Source organism: Geotrypetes seraphini, chromosome 10 (assembly GCF_902459505.1).
Source record: "Geotrypetes seraphini chromosome 10, aGeoSer1.1, whole genome shotgun sequence".
In the NCBI taxonomy this organism is placed as follows: Eukaryota; Metazoa; Chordata; class Amphibia; order Gymnophiona; family Dermophiidae; genus Geotrypetes; species Geotrypetes seraphini.
The window spans coordinates 59,216,559-59,234,348 of NC_047093.1; the positions used below are offsets into that span (position 1 = coordinate 59,216,559).

A 17,790-nucleotide genomic window follows, 5' to 3' on the forward strand; every position below is an offset into this window, starting at 1 on the left:
CAGTAGTAGTAGGTCCTGCATCATACTGTCAGGCAAAATGCCTTTGCCTACTATGTTGCATAGTTTGGCGGCGTCGGCAAACAAAGATACTTTTCCTCTAAGCCCTTGGGTCATATCACCTATGAATAAGTTGAATAGAATCGGGCCCAAGACCGAGCCCTGTGGTATTCCACTGGTCACGTCTGACGTTTTGGAGGGGGTACCATTAACCACTACCTTTTGAAGTCTACCGTGTAGCCAGTCCCTAACCCATGCAGTTAGTGTGTCCCCTAATCCCAGCGATTTCAGCTTGTTCAATAACCTGCGGTGTGGGACGCTATCAAAAGCTTTGCTGAAGTCCAAATATATCACGTCCAGAGACTCCCCGGCATCCAGTTGTCTAGTTACCCAGTCAAAGAAGCCAATCAGATTAGATTGGCAGGACCTGCCCTTGGTAAATCCGTGTTGGTGGGGATCACGTAGGTTTTCTTCGTCCAGGATTGTGTCAAGTTTCTGCTTGATCAGTGTTTCCATAAGTTTGCTCACTATGGATGTGAGACTCACTGGTCTGTAATTTGCCGTCTCTGTCCTGCTACTTTCTATTATTTGTGCACAGAGTGGATAGGTGCTCTCTGTTCTGCATCAGGTCACCAATTAACACTTCCATCTATACATCTGACAAAACTTCAATCTACTCCTTATTTGGCTTTTTTCACATCTGTTCCTATACTTTGGAATTCTCTTTCATTAAGCATAAAAAGCTACCATGTTTCCCCGATTCTATCCCTCCCTCCCATCCCCCTGTCCATCAGAACCCTTGAAGCTTCCATCCATTCCTCCCTTCCTCCTATCCCCCCGTACAGCATCTTTCTATCCCTCCCACCCACCCCCTCCACCGCCGTGCACCCCCATGCTGACCCTTTCATCTCTCCCTCCCATCCAAACCCCATCTGCGAGACCGAAATACCTGGTAACAAACGGCAGCATCAGCAGCACAGGCTGCATCGTGGCCTTCTTATGCCCGGAATGCTCTTTATACTCAAAAAAAGCCCAAAGAAGGAGAATAGAATAATAAAATAATCCCAAAAATAATCCTTCTAACGTTTCGAAGTTAGGGGAGCAGCAGAAGAATATCCACTAGTGCACTACTTTATTTTTGAGTAATTCACTGCACTACGGGAGCGGTCCAGGGATGTTTCATAACAATTACCCCATTGGGTTTGATTTATCGACAACTCTTTTTGACTAGAAGGATACTATGGAGTTCCCCTATCTAAAGTGGTGAAAACTGAGGACCCTCCTGTATTCACAAAATTAATTTATAATATTATTGTGGTGTGTTTGATTGCACTAGTGGATATTCTTCTGCTACTCCTCTAACTTAGAAACGTCAGAAGGATTATTTTTTACATCACTGATAATGTCATCAGCAACACGGCACGGAATGCTGGGCATGAGAAGGCCGCGATGCAACCAGTGCTGCCGATGCTGCCGTTTGCTACCAGGTATGACGGTCTCGCAGTCGGGGTTCAGATGGGAGGGAGAGATGGAAGGGTCAGCGGGGGGGGGGGGGGGGGGCAGGGGCGGGGGTAAGCATTACTGCCGGCAACTAGGGCTTATTTTCGGGGGTAGGGCTTATATTAAGATCTACTCCGAAAATCATGCTAAGACTTATTTTCGGGATGGGTCTTATTTTCGGGGAAACACAGTAGTAATCATGATTTTTTATTTTTTTTTTTTTTGCATGTTCTCACAGAGTTCCTGTCTCAGAGGATATTTAACTACATTTGCATTGACTTGGGTACCTAAACATGCCAGACTTGGTGAAAAGTTCTTGTTAAAATGGTTCTCTGTTGTCAGCCTGCCTGCCTGTCTCCCCCTGCCCCCCCCAAGCAATTGCGCCAATTTCTTCAATTCCCTGATTCTTTTTCTCTCTTCCTGCCGCCCCCCTCCCCCTAAGCCACCATGCTGATTTCTCCCTGCTTCCCTAAGCCAGGTCTGGCGTGTACAAGCGCCGGGCCCACCAGTCTTCAATTCCGACATCAATTCTAACGTGGGAGAGGAAGTTCCAGGCCAGCCAGGCAGCAATTGGTTGGCCCATAACTTCCTATCCGAAGTCAGAATTGACGTTGGAGGTGAAGTCTTGTGAGTACGGTGCTTGTATGCGCCTGGCCTGGCTCGGAGAGGCAGGAAGAAAAGATTGCAAAGGCAACGTGATCGACTCGTGTTGCCTTTGCGATCTACTGGCCGATCACGATCGACCATTTGGGCACCCCTGCTCTAAATGTTTCAAAGAGAGGGTTCTCTGAACCTAATGTGTAGTTCAAAAATCCACGAAATTGAATCTTTTTCTTTGTTTGTTTTTGTAGCAAAAAGGTGTCCTGAAAGCATTGTTCATTTGTCCTTGATGCAGGTATTATATGTGCCAAAACTTGCCTTGTTTCCCGGACTATTAGCTTCTACGACAGTCAGATCCAGCCTCCCATGAATGTTCTGGATACGTTTCTTGGATATTCCTGACCTCTTGGTCTGCATTGTGTATGGCATAAAAGGTGGATCTGTAGAAGCTGTAGATTCCAAATTGTCAGAGAACCCATAGGCCTGGTGAGAAGGTCCCCCTGCAGGAGGAAGAGGAGCCGGAGGAGTAGGATGCTGCTCTTGTCTGAATAACCCCCTCAGAATTGCCTACAGGTCCTGACTACTCTAAGACTTCACAGAACAAGAAGTGATGCTGAGGAAACTCCCTATTCTGTGGTTTAGTTTGCATTGTGATAACTGCCCAAGCGGTTAACAAATATTCCCTTCTGCTTTGTGGCTTGTGTAGTGTTTTCTGTGAAACTTTTTTCTTCTTAGTAGGTACCCTGTCTGATCACTCCCATGACACATGTTCATGGGCTGGTGGCTTTCTGCAGAGCAGCAGTGTGTGGGACTCTTGCCTGCTGAACCATGCTTAATAGACAGCTGTTATTTTTAAATGTGGTGTTAGCCAAGGGGTCATTTACTTACAGTTGACCCTGTGGCAGACTGTGTGTAGTAACGGCTTTAGTAAACACTTACGGTAAGTAAATGGCCCCGCAAATTTAAATTTCCAGCTTATTTTGCCCCTTGCATTGAACTCAAGTGCTTCCTAGCTTCCTGGGTGATGTCTTCCCCCCCCTCACCCAAGGTAAAGAGCGTGGAATAGTACAGAAAAGAACTGAGGGGGAAGCACAAATTCTATAACAGCAGTTCCGAGGGGAGCCGCTGAGAAAGAATGCCTAACTTAAGTCTGCCTTTTTGTGCCTAACTTTAGGCATGCCCCTGACCTGCCTCTGACCCCTCCCATGGCCACATCCCCTTAGGAAATGCATGCTATAGAAATTAGGCCCACTCTTTATAGAATAGGGGTGTAGATCAGTTATGCACATAACTCCTAATTAGTACCAATTAGCACTTGTTAAGGCCAATATTGATAGCTATTGCTAATTAAGCACCAATTGAGCCAATTAGTTTATGCATACAAGCGACTCTATTCTATGATCATATGCCCAATTTTGTGCCTATCTTTGAGTGGCATTAATAGAATCTCTGGTGCTTTACCTCTGGAACTCTTTGTAGCCCATTAACGCCACGAGGTGGTGGTGGTGGTGGTGGAGGGGGAGGGGGGGGGAGGTTAGGGACCATCAGACCGGTTGCAATTATATGGGAAACTCAAAAGTTGGGGTGGCTAACTTAGTGCTTCTCAACCCTCTTCTTGAGGTACTCCTAGCCACTCTGTTTTTCAGGATTACCAAAATGAATATAAATATATTGAGACTCATTGTATGCAAAGCTCTCTCATCATGCATATTCATTTTGTTAATCCTGTAAGCCAGACTGGTTAGGTGAGTCTCCAGGTGAGGGCTGAGATGCACTGGGCTACCTAGCCAGTTTATGAAAGGCTTAAAGCTAAGTGTATATAGTTTATCTCAGAGAAAAACAAGTCGTGTTCCTTTAAATATGCAAATTACAATTCCAATGTGAAAAGTAGATTGTTTCACTCACGTAGCTGGAGACATTTAAATCCATTACTTTTATTTTTTTACTAACTCACTGAATCATGTGACTATTGAACAACTGCATAAGTCACCACGTGGCTTCAGTCATCAGATATGACCACAGATAGGGCAGCTATCACAATGTGTATATATCGGCTTTCTACCTACTCTACAATTCATTTTTTTAAAAATAAAACAAACAAGTTGCAATTTTTTTTTTACCCAGCTCGTTTCATTGCACAGGCTGTAGCGTCTGAAAGTCTCACTAGAACGGTCTGGAACGGACTTGGTAAACCACATTGCTCGTGCTCCAGAAACTCGATGTTCCGCTGTTTTAATAAGACTGCCTTTTTAGTGCTTCCTTTAAAAGGTTTTTCAGCATGTGGCTGTGGCCCAAGCAGTTTTGAAAGAGGATGCCAGCTAAACAAGGTCCTTATGCGTGCCAGCTCTGCAGGAGCAGTGGTTAAGCATTTTGAATGCCCCATGTGGGCCAAGAAGTGGCAGGAAGAAAGACAGATACAACATTCATGTAAAATGTTCATCTGTTTAATTAACTTATTTACTTATTTTTAGCTCAATTCCCCCATGAGTTCCATCAGCAGCACAGAAGACATTAAGCCCCCTGTGGGAATTAACGGCATTCTTAAAGTGCCCATGCACCCCTCGGGAACTATGGCCTCTTTCACCAAACACATCTGCGCCATCTGCGGAGACCGATCTTCAGGTGAGGATGGGGGTAAGGTGACTTGTGATTAGATTTCAGAGGTTGCTGTTAGATTTTCTATACTAAATGCATTTGGTTTGTTGTTCAAGAAAGCCAGCTTGGGAAATACACCATGTATTCATCTGTGCCCTGGAGGCATGAGGTGAAAAAGATCACACAGAGTACATGGTGAGGGCAACTTTGAACTCACATCCCAGGTTCAATGTTTTAACCACTAGAACACTCACGATAGACGCTGGGTATGACTTTCACATCTGCCCTCTGTAAACAGGGACAGCTTGTGTTGGCAGCTGTGCCCAAAACATTACAGTTCCCAATGTGGCATAAAAAGTAGAATGCTGAAACACTCTTTTTCTTTCTAAATCACAGTAGGTATTACATTATTGGCCATGTGGCTCATCAGATTGACATAGATAATACTAACAAGCCATGTGTGTCTATGTTCCATTAATCAGTAAGTGAAATACTGGCCAGTGCTTTTTCTGCATTCCAGTGGGTACATCTCTTAACAAACTTTGCTCAAAAAATATTCTGAAAATGACAATCATGTAGTAAAAACCTACTTCAGAAGCTGCATTTTAGGTTTGTTATTTATAATGCTTCAGATGTTCCTTTAACTTTCACAAATGATATTGAAAACTTTGAACAATCAAAGGCAAGTCTGGAAAATAAACTTTTAGATGATTTTACAAGTCTGTTGGTGAATGAACTCTTTCCAGTACAGTTTCTTTATAGCACAGCTATGCAGTAGTGTAGTCAGACACTCAATTTTGGGTGGGCCTGAGCCCAAGATGGGTGGAAATTAGAATCCTGCCCCCTCACCTGGTATCTCTCACTCCCCTGCAGTTCATTCTGGCATCTCTCAACCCTCTCACCAATACCTTGTAAACACTTTAGCTCTTCGCCAGCTGTAAGCAGTGATTCATCAGTGATGTCACAATGGCTTGATTGTCCTATACTTGGCTCACATAAGAACATAAGAGTTGCCACACTGGGACAGACCAAAGGTCCATCAAGCTCACACCAGCCCAGAGTCTTCCGTCTAGTCCCGTCTATGCAGAAACAGGAAGTTGGGTCAGAGGGAAGACTCTGAGCTGGCATGGTATGAGTCACTGCTTGCTGCTTGTGAAGCACTGAAGGGTTTACAACGTACAGGGAGTTTGGGGTAGAGTTTAGATATGCCGAATACCTGTGGGGAAGAGGCGGGAGAGATGTCAGGAGTCTTCAGCTGGCGGCGAGGTCCATCAGCCACACCAGAGATTTAGCGCTTCTGGGTGGGTCTGTGTCCACCCAGGCTAACCTGTGACTATGCCACTGCAGCTATGTGACACAAAACCATTCTCCAGTGCTGTTGTGATCATGTAACCCCTCTTCTCAAATAACAACATTAATTTTATATCTACCTATTCAGGCCACAGCCCCTGATTACATCTCTCCTCTTTCCTCATACACAGTTTCCTCAAAGTTAGTTCTCTTGGCGAGCTGTGTCTTTCTCTGCTCTTTTCTCAAGGCTCTAAGTTGAGAGATGTGGTGAAATCAGTTAGCTTAGCGGGGTTTTAAAAAAGATTAGGATAATTTCCTAAAAGAGTCCATAGGCCATTATTGAGATGGCTTGGGGAAATCCACTGCTTATTCCTAGGATAAGCAGCATAAAATCTATTTTACACTTGGGATCTAGCTAGGTACTTGGGACCTGGGCTGGACACTGTTGGAAACAGGATACTGGGCTAGATGGACCTTCGGTCTGTCTCAGTTTGGCAATTCTTATGTTCTTATGTGAGCCAAGTATAGGACAATCAAGCCATTGTGATGAGATTGGCTCTTAGGCATTGGTGGAATGAAATATTATGACATCACAATCTCAGCTCTGGAATAGGTTTGTGCCAAGTACTTGGGGCTTGGGTTGGCCACTGTTGGAAACAGGATACTGGGCTAGATGGACCTTCGGTCTGTCTCAGTTTGGCAATTCTTATTTTCTTAGATAAACTCTGCAAAGGTCGCTAAAAGTTAGGCACCAAAAAACTGGGCACTAAGCTTGTTTTCTATAACAGTAGAGTTGCATGCCATGGGCCGGATTCAGTAAATGGCGCCCAAAGTTAGGCAGCATTAGGATCCACACTACTCATCAGTTTTGTAAAGGTCTCTTAATGCTAAGAAACCTTTATAGAATAGCATTTCGTGCGGATTCCCACCTCAACTTTGGACATGAGGATTTACACCTGCTGAAACCTGGTATAAATGCTGACCCATAGTAACACAGGGGTGGTGTCCTTTCAGCCAACAACCAAGGACAAGAACCCAACAATATCTGCCGTGGAAGAAAGCGCAAAACAAAACAAAGAAAAACTGCAGACAAATGTACAAAAATGCAGGTAACATTAACCGCATTTGCAGCTTGTGTATATTAAATGAAGCCTGCATTTTTGTACATTTGTCTGCAGGTTTTCTTTGTTTTGTTTTGTCCTTTCAGCCAAACAAGTCTTTATTCAAAACATCCCAAAGACTTGTTTGGCTGAAAGGACACCTCCCCTTGCTTTTTTTTTTTTTTTTTGTGTTCTGCTGTTCTCCTGAGGCGAGGTGTTTTTCTTCTATTTGCACATAGGGCTCCTTTTACGAAGGTACGCTAGGGTTTTTAGCACACGCACAAAATTACCGTAGCCGAAAATCTACCGCCTCCTAGTGGGCGGTAGTGGCTAGCGCGCTTGGGAATTTAACGCGCGCTATTGCGCACGTTAAGGCCCTAGTACACCTTTGTAAAAGGAGCCCATAGTAAATGACAGCAGATAAAGACCTGAACAGTCCATCTAGTCTGCCCATTAGTTATGCACATTATAAATTCATAATTAAATTAACTTTTTTTTCTTTGATATTTATTTATTTATTTCAATTTCTATCCCATTGTCCTCAAAGAGCTCAGAACGGGTTACAAGTTAAACATACATACTATATAGTTAACAGGTTACAATTTACACTAGATTTGCCATAATTTCAGTACAAGTTTCTGATAAAAGTTTTTTTTCCCTACCTAGACACATATTAAGGGTCTAATACTAATATACATAATATACATTTTACCGGTTATAATTTACTCTTGTTATTCTTGCAGTACAAGTTTTCCAGTACAAGTTTTATCCTAATCGACACACAGACAGTTTACAGGTTGGATTTGCCATAGTTATAATACAAGATTTTACCTTATAAGCTTTCCTTATGTGACACATGCTGGGTTCTGGTACCAATGTACATTTCTTTGTAGTCCATCGGTCAAGGGTAGGGGGGTTAGTTGAAGAGATATGTTTTTATTGCTTTCCTAATATTTCTGGGTCATAGACCATAAAGTCCCACCTGGTACTGTTGTAGGTTCCAACTAATGGAGTTGCCGTCCAAGCTCATGCCAGCCTATCCAACCATCCTGTTATTTGAGGGATACCTACCCTAAAGTCTGACCAGTAATGTCCCTATGTTCCAAGTTACTGGAGCTTCCATTGATGCCATCCCCAGTCCATCCTGCACTGAATAACCATATATGGGACACAGACCGTGCAAGTCAGCCCAGTACTGGCCTTAGTTTTTCAATTTAAACTATTCATTTTCTAATTAGAGCTCCTCTGTGTTTATCCCATGCCTTTTTGAATTTCTTCACCATTTTCCTCTCTACCTCTTTCTTCGGGAGAGCATTCCAGGTTTCCACCACCCTCTCTGTGAAAAAGTATTTTCTAACATTACTCCTAAGTCTTTCTACATGTAACCTCAATCTATGCCCTCTAAGCTGGGCGCTTAACCTTGATATTTTATGACACATTTAAATTTTGGGAATGCTCCAGACCTTCCAATATTTTTCTCATGGCCATGCCCCCTTTTGAGTTGCACATGAGACAATTTAGGTACGCAGTGTTATAGAATAACATGTAATCTTAAGAGGTCTACCTCAATCAACAATAAACAATTAGGAGATCTTAGACCTGAGGACGTATGAGGAGAGACTGAAAGCCCTGAATGTGTATACCTTAGAGGAAAGGAGGGACAGGGGAGATATGATTCAGATGTTCAAATACTTGAAAGGTATTTACGTAGAACAAAATCTTTTCCAGAGAAAGGAAAATGGTAAAACCAGAGGACATAATTTGAGGTTGAGGGGTGGGAGACTCAAGAGCAATGTAAAGAAATTCTTCTTTACGGAGAGGATGGTGGGTGCCTGGAATGCGCTCCCGAGAGAGGTGGTGGAGAGGAAAACGGTGACGGAGTTAAAAAAGCATGGGATAAACACAGAGGATCTAGAATCAGAAAATAATAGTAAACATTGAAGAACTAAGGCCAGTACTGAGCAGACTTGCACGGTCTGTGTCTGTATATGGCCATTTGGGGGAGGATGGACTGGGGCTTCAATGGCTGGGAGGCTGTAGATGGACTGGAGTGAGCTTTGACGGAAACTTCAGTAGTTGGAACCTAAGAACAGTACCGGGCAGAGCTTTAGATTCTTGCCCAGAAATAGCTAAGGAGAAGAAGAAAAAAAAATCTTAACAAATTTTTAGATTGAATCAGGTTGGGCAAACTAGATGGACCATTCGGGTCTTTATCTGACGTCATCTACTATGTTACTAGAAATCTTAGCAAGGTTCACTATAACTTTGTTTCATACTTTTTATCTTTAAACCAACCAAGCCATCAGAAGTGGCACTCTTTTTTGTATCAAACACAAGATTGGTAATGAGTTAATCCTTTATGTGCTTCCCTAGACTGCTTTCTTTACTATAACTATTGTAGTTCAACCCATTTTCCTGTTTTATCATGTTGGTCCTTGTATGGTATGATATGTACTCTTATTTTATAATAATGTACCTCATTTTAAAGTGTACATCGCTTAGAAGTATTATAAGCGATATAATCACATTTTAAATAAACCTGAAACCTGAAATATTAGAGTTGCTTATGCCTTGTCTATGGCTGGCATACATGGTGGCGCCTACCCCCTTTTCTAAGAAACTGCGCTAGCAGTTTCTAGTGCGAGGAGCCGCGCTGAATGGCCCACGCTGCTCCCCACGCTCATAGGAACTCAATGAGTGTCGGGAGCAGTGTGGGCCATTTCAGCGTGGCTCTCTGTGCTCTCTCTGCGTTAAAAACCGCTAGCACGGTTTCCTAGAAGAGGGGGCTAAACACGGCAGTTGGGTGCTGTTTAAAGTGCAAGTAAGAATAGTCGGAATGCCTCTGACATGCCCCTGCCACGTTAATACCACCTTCCATTTGCACAGGAGAGAAGTTAAATATGATATTTCTAGAATAGGGATGAGAGTCCTTTATACATGTAATAGAAAATATGCCCCAATTAATGCCTGCTAACTCTATTGGTATTTAGCACCAATTAGTTAATTATGTTAAACATGTAACTGTTCTATAACTTTACTCCCAATTAAGTTTGGATGCCATTGATGGAATTTGAGAGTAAATGTCAACTCCAATAAACAGAAACCACCATTCAAAATGAAGTCTTAAACAGTTCTTACCACAAACTATTGTAAGTGCGTAAGCATAAAATAAGCTTTTTCAAATACCAGTTCTGCATAGACCCAGAGCCCTGAGGCAGCTTATTTCAGCAAAACACTGGCTATCATTGGCAGGGGACTATGACGATGGGACCTTAAACTGATAAGTGTTGAATTACTTTTGCGCTGATGTGAACTATTTTTGCATGCATTGATGCATGATTTCTAAAAAAATTTCTAAGCTGGGTTTTTTTTTTTTAATGCTGATGAGGAGGATGCACTTTCAGCGTGGTTTGTGAGAACTTTTGTTCCAAGCCTGTGCCCTGAGGCTTTTTCTCCCCCTGCTATTAGATATTTGAACGGAGCTTATTTTATGTTTACGCACTTACAGAAATTTGTGGTAAGAAGTATTTAAGGCAGTGTATCCCAAACTGTGTGCCCCTGCAGACTCCAGGTGTGCCGTGAGATGCCGGCGAGGAGGAGAGGCCGCCGGCTGACTACTTACAGGATGTGCCTCTCGTGGCAAGAGGCACATCCTGTAATCAGTCATCCAGCACCTCCACCTCTCCTCCTTGCCAGCGCCTCTGCTCCTTCTCCTCACCTCCTTCAGCAACCCCTCACTGGCGGTACTAGGAGGCTCAGGGCTGTGACTGGAGGATATCTGTGCATACACGGACATCGACGTGCGTGTGTGATGTCATCGCATCAGCATCCATGCATTTCCAGATGCCCTCCAGCCACGGTCACGAGATTAGTGTGCCACACCTTAAAAAGTTTGGTTTAAGGTTCATTTGAATGGTGCTTTCTGTTTATTGGTTATTTGATTTTTCCAACAGTTCCTATGACTATTTTGATAGTAAACATCGACTCCCTATCATTCTATATCAAATGCACGGGATAGCCTTCCCAAACAGGTGCAACAGGGTTAAATGTAGCCTAGGTTCAGCTCTTCAAGATTGCTTTTAATATCTGAATCTCATTTTTATCCCAGGACAAGCAGGCAGCATATTCTTAATGCATGGGTGACGTCACCGACGGAGCCCCGGTACGGACATTTTTCACTAGAAAGTTCTAGTTGGCCGCACCGCGCATGCGCGAGTGCCTTCCCGCCCGACGGAGGAGTGCGTGGTCCCCAGTTTTCTCGTTTCCGCGGAGCGAAGAAGACGCATGTGGTTTCAACGGCCGTTGAAAACTTCCTTTTTGCCTTCCCGCTCGCTTTATTTTCTTGTTTTTTCTCTTTTTCCCTTCGGGTTTCTTTTTCCGTTCTAAATAGTAAAAAAAAAAAAAAAACAAACCCTTTGTTTTTTCTTTATTTTTCAGGCCGGCCCCGGCGGGGCCTGTTGCCATCATACAAGCCTCCGGCTTTGATTTTGCGGAGGCCGTGTTTCCCTTTATGCCCCCTCAACCGGGCTTTAAGAAGTGCCAGCAGTGTGCACGCCCGATCTCTCTCACTGACCCACACAATTGGTGCCTACAGTGTTTGGGTCCAGAGCATCGGGCTGACACCTGCACCTGCTGTGCCACTCTTAAGAAACGCACCTTAAAAAATTGGCAGATCCAGCAGAACATCCTTTTCGGTACCGGATCTGCTATGGAAACTGCCGCGACGTCGACGGTTCCGCAAAAGACGGCACCGACCACTTCGACGACGCCCGATCCTTCCTCGGGGTCGCTGGCACCAGGTAAGCCGGCTAAGAAGCCTTCCACCTCCCTTGAGCGCCCACCTGCCACAGTGGCGACCCCGGTCCTCCCGGCCTCACGCCGACCCCGCAAATGCTCCGCCCCGATCTTGGTGAGTGCCTCGTCATCGGCCTCCTCATCGCCGGGGCGTGGAGCAGCACCTATGGAACCGAAAAAGAAAAAAGCGGTACCGGTGCCACCCCTGGATGACCGCATCGCGGCCATACTCCAAGACAAATTGCAGGAACAGCTGCAGCAACAACTCCAGCACCTGCTACCGACTCTATTGGCACCACTTCTTTCGGCACCAGACCGGCCCGAGCCTCGCACCATCCCACCGGTGTCCACCCCCTCGGTGCCACTCAACACTTCCAGGCCAATCTTCTCGGCTGAACCACTCCGTTCTCGTCCTGTGGTACAGACTCGCTCTGAGGTCAATCCTCCTCGGGACCAGGAAGGGCACCGGTCTCCCCGGGACCCAGAATGGCACCGCTCTTCCCGGGACCGGTGTCAACACCGGTCTTCCTCTCCCGGTACCGTCTCCATGCGCTCTGGCAAGTCTCTTTCTAAGACCCGCCACACCGAGCCTTCCACCCCAACATCTCGGCGTGCGCACACTGATATCAGGGACCCGGACTTATGGGAAGAATCCCCACCCGGTACCGAGGAGGACGCATCATCCACAGACGAGGAACCCTCAGTGCCCGATACCACTTCCAAGCCTGAGCAATCCTCTTTCACCAAATTCCTCAGGGAGATGTCGGCGGCTCTTTCTATTCCTTTAGAGTCCGACTCCAAAAAGTCCCAGGCCTTTCTGGATGCCTTAGACTTTGAACAACCTCCCAAAGAGTTCCTCAAGTTACCCGTCCATGACATACTGCGGGAAACTTTTTATAAAAATTGGGAAAATCCACTCACTGTCCCCGGAGCTCCTCGTAAGCTTGACAGCCTATACAGGGTCATCCCAATTCCGGGTTTTGACAAACCTCAATTGCCCCATGAGTCTCTCCTAGTTGAGTCTACATTAAAGAAAACTCAGGGCTCCAGTGTTTATGCCTCCACCCCTCCTGGCAGAGAAGGCAAAACGATGGATAAGTTTGGCAAACGCCTTTATCAAAATGCCATGCTAGCCAACAGGGCGAATAATTACACATTTCACTTCTCATTTTATATGAAGTATCTCGTACAACAACTATCCGCCCTACAAAAATACATCCCTGAATGCAAAGTTCCACTCTTTCAACAACAAATTTCCAGCCTCCTTCAACTGCGGAAATTCATGGTGCGCTCTATTTATGATTCTTTTGAGCTGACCTCCCGAGCATCTGCCATAGCTGTTGCCATGCGACGTCTGGCCTGGTTGAGGGTATCTGATCTTGACATCAACCACCAAGACCGCCTAGCTAACGCACCCTGTCTTGGGGACGAACTTTTTGGGGAGTCCCTGGATTCGACCACCCAGAAGCTCTCAGCACATGAGACCAGATGGGACACTCTGGTAAAACCTAAAAAGAAGGCGCCACCTGCTCGTCCTTATAGACCACAGTCCTCTTACCAGCGCAGGTTCTCGGCCAGGCCTCTCAACCCGCCCCAACAGCAGCCTCGCAGACCTCGTCAACAACAACACACTCAGGCTCGCTCTCAATCTCACCAACCTGCCAAGCCTCTTCCTCCGTCAAAACCATCTCAGCCCTTTTGACTCCTTTCTCCAGGGCATAGCCAGTCTTCCACCATCATTACCTCTTCCTCAGCCAATCGGAGGACGTCTCCAACTCTTCCTCAACCGTTGGGAGGTCATCACATCAGACCTGTGGGTCCTCAACATCATCCGCCATGGCTACTCTCTCAACTTCCAGACTCTTCCACCAGACAACCCTCCTATAGAGTCTGCGTCCCACTCCTCCCAGTCCCTTCTCCTCCTAAGGGAGATCCAATCCCTCCTTCTCCTCAATGCCATCGAAGAGGTTCCCACAGACCAAAGGGGTCAGGGATTCTACTCCCGCTACTTCCTGGTTCCCAAGAAGACAGGAGACCTTCATCCCATCCTCGATCTCCGGGACCTCAACAAGTGTCTGGTCAAGGAAAAGTTCAGAATGCTCTCCCTGGCCACGCTTTATCCTCTTCTCTCTCAACACGACTGGCTATGTTCCCTGGACCTCAAAGAGGCCTACACTCACATTCCAATCCATCTGAATTCACGTCGCTACCTCCGATTTCAGATACAGCACCGCCACTATCAGTACAAGGTGCTACCCTTTGGCCTCGCATCATCGCCCAGGGTGTTCACCAAGTGCCTTATTGTGGTGGCGGCCTTTCTCAGGTCTCACAACCCCCAGGTGTTCCCCTACTTGGACGATTGGTTGGTAAAAGCACCTACGTCTCCACTTGTGCTACAAGCCACTCAGTACACCATCTCCTTCCTCCATCTCCTGGGGTTCGAGATCAACTACCCCAAGTCGCATCTGCTTCCCACACAGCGACTTCAGTTCATTGGAGCCGTTCTCGACACCACTCTCATGAGGGCGTTTCTCCCCTCCGACCGCCAACGGACCCTGCTCCACCTCTGCCGCCAGGTGCTCCTTCATCACTCCGTTCCAGCTCGGCAGATGATGGTCCTCCTGGGCCACATGGCCTCGACGGTCCATGTGCTTCCTCTGGCGCGACTCCACCTCAGGACACCTCAATGGACTCTAGCCAACCAATGGTCACAGACCACCGATCCTCTTTCTCATCCCATCTCTGTGACATCGTCTCTTCAGCAATCTCTTCAATGGTGGTTGAACTCATCCAATCTTTCCAGGGGTCTACTCTTTCATCTACCCCCTCACTCCATGATCATAACCACAGATGCCTCCCCCTATGCATGGGGAGCTCACCTGGGAGAACTTTGCACTCAGGGACTCTGGACCCCTCAGGAGCGTCAACATCACATCAATTTCCTGGAACTCAGGGCCATGTTCTATGCTCTCAAGGCCTTCCAGCACCTTCTCTACCCTCAGGTTCTTCTCCTGTGCACAGACAACCAAGTCGCCATGTACTACATAAACAAGCAAGGCGGCACCGGATCTCCCCTCCTTTGTCAGGAGGCCATCCGCATCTGGACCTGGGCCACGGCCCGCAGTCTCTTCCTCAAGGCTGTCTATATCCAGGGCGAACAGAACTCCCTGGCCGACAATCTCAGCCGCATCCTTCAACCTCACGAGTGGACTCTGGATCCCCCCACACTCCGCTCCATCTTTGCTCTGTGGGGCACCCCTCAGGTGGACCTCTTTGCAGCTCCTCACAACCATCAGCTGCCCCAGTTCTGTTCCAGACTCTTCTCTCCTCATCGTCTGGCCCCGAATGCATTCCTGCTCGACTGGACGGATCGGTTCCTCTATGCCTTTCCTCCACTGCCTCTGATGTTGCGGTCGTTATTCAAACTCCGCAGGGACAAAGCCACCATGATTCTCATCGCCCCTCGGTGGCCTCGCCAACACTGGTTCTCCCTCCTACTCCAGCTCAGCTCCAGGGAGCCCATTCCTCTTCCTGTATTTCCTACTCTACTTACACAGCAGCATCAGTCTCTACTGCATCCCAATCTGTCCTCGCTCCACCTGACAGCTTGGTTTCTCTCGGGCTGACCTCTCCAGAGAATCTATCTCAGCCTGTCCGTCGTATTCTGGATGCCTCAAGGAAACCGGCCACCCTCCAATGTTACCATCAGAAGTGGACCCGGTTCTCCTCTTGGTGTCTGCTTCATCATCACGATCCCACCTCATTGGCGGTGGAAACCGTACTGGACTATTTGCTCTCTCTCCGACGCTGGCCTCAAGTCGACCTCAATCAGAGTCCACCTCAGTGCCATCACTGCGTTTCATGAGCCTATCCTCGGAAAACCTCTTACGGCTCATCCCCTGGTTTCCCGGTTCATGAGAGGCCTCTTTAATGTCAAACCACCTCTGAAGCCCCCTCCAGTCATCTGGGACCTGAATGTGGTTTTATCCCAGGCAAGCAGGCAGCATATTCTTAACGCATGGGTGACGTCACCGACGGAGCCCTGGTACGGACACTTTTAACTAGAAAGTTCTAGTTGACCGCATCGCGCATGCGCGGGTGCCTTCCCGCTCGACGGAGGAGAGCGTGGTCCCCAGTTTCTTTGTTTCCGCGGAGCAAAGAAGACGCATGTGTTTTCAACGGCCGTTGAAAAATCAATTCCTGCCTTCCCGCTCGCGTAATTTTTCGTTGTTTTTCTCTTTTTTCCCTTCGGGTTACTTTCCTTTTTATTTAAAAAAAAAAAAAAAAAAAATTGTCGGATTTTCTTTATTTTTATCCGTTTGAGCCTCTTGCCACAACTTCACTCAAATTTCTTACATGGAAGGTGCTTTTCCTCATTGCCATCACCTCTGCCAGGAGGGTTAGTGAGCTGCATGCACTGGTTGCCGACCCACCTTTCACTGTTTTTCACCATGACAAGGTGGTTCTGCGTACCCATCCTAAATTCCTTCCCAAGGTGGTCTCGGACTTTCATCTCAACCAGTCCATTGTGTTGCCTGTCTTTTTCCCTAAGCCCCATTCTTATCCTGGGGAACAGGCGTTGCACACGCTGGACTGTAAGCGTGCCCTTGCTTACTACCTTGACCGTACCAGGGCTCACCGCTTATCTCCTCAGCTCCTTTTGTCCTTCGACCCTAACCGTCTAGGTCGTCCTGTCTCCAAACGGACGCTTTCCAACTGGCTTGCTGCCTGCATTGCGTTCTGTTATGCTCGGGCCGGTCTCTCACTGGAAGGTGCTGTCACAGCCCACAGGGTCAGAGCTATGGCTGCTTCTGTGGCTTTCCTCCGTTCCACGCCCATCGAGGAAATCTGCAAGGCTGCCACTTGGTCCTCAGTTCACACATTCACTACTGTCTGGATACCTTCTCCAGACGGGATGGGCACTTCGGCCAATCTGTATTACACAATTTATTTTCCTAATGGCCAACCATCCCTCCTCCCTCTCTGTTAGCTTGGAGGTCACCCATGCGTTAAGAATATGCTGCCTGCTTGTCCTGGGATAAAGCACAGTTACTTACTGTAACAGGTGTTATCCAGGGACAGCAGGCAGATATTCTTACGACCCACCCACCTCCCCGGGTTGGCTTCTTAGCTGGCTTATCTTAACTGGGGACCACGCACTCCTCCGTCGGGCGGGAAGGCACTCGCGCATGCGCGGTGCGGCCAACTAGAACTTTCTAGTGAAAAATGTCCGTACCGGGGCTCCGTCGGTGACGTCACCCATGCGTTAAGAATATCTGCCTGCTGTCCCTGGATAACACCTGTTACGGTAAGTAACTGTGCTTTTTCTACTCCTGCAAGATTTTTCCATTTGCATTCCAGACTAAGAAGGTCATTTCTTTGTTTATGTCAGACAGAACTGGAGTTGATAATCTAGAACTTTCATAACTAGAGAGTTCTCCAAAAACATTTCTTGACCCCAGCCCTGCATTATATTTGATAATACTCAACTAAAGCTGCCTCTTTCTCACATTAAATCTACCTACTTTAAACCATCTCAGTCATGGCCTAGCTTAATGCCTCTTTTTATTTTTGTGGCTATATGTCTGATCTGTCTGTCATGATTGATTGTAAGTGCTATACAGTAGAGGGGTTTTCTCGTGTGTCTTTGTAAAGTATTGGGTATGTCTGGTATGTTCTATACAAATCATAATAATAAAATTAATCATAATTCATAGCACAGTAGATGCCTGCAGAAAATAAACTCAGTGACCCACGCATTCTGCACAGTTATTCCTTCTCATTAACCCTCATTGTCATCCTTATTTGAACTCCATCCTCTTGGGCAGGTGGGTTTACAAAATCCCCCTAAATAGCTCCCACCACCAAATACCCTCCTAGGACTCCTAATTATTTTTGTGCTTGGAGTCTGCAA

General features: G+C 46.5%; 1 protein-coding gene across 3 annotated transcripts in view; it reads left to right on the forward strand.

The window, feature by feature from the left end:
• The window catches only part of RXRA (retinoid X receptor alpha), a 337,914-nt gene that overhangs the window by 231,315 nt on the left and 88,809 nt on the right, over positions 1 to 17,790 (forward strand). For all 3 annotated transcript variants that reach the window (XM_033960168.1, XM_033960169.1, XM_033960170.1), the window contains exon 3: positions 4,569 to 4,719. In XM_033960168.1, coding sequence (XP_033816059.1) covers positions 4,569 to 4,719 — 151 coding nt within the window. The remainder of the gene's footprint in view (positions 1 to 4,568; positions 4,720 to 17,790) is intronic.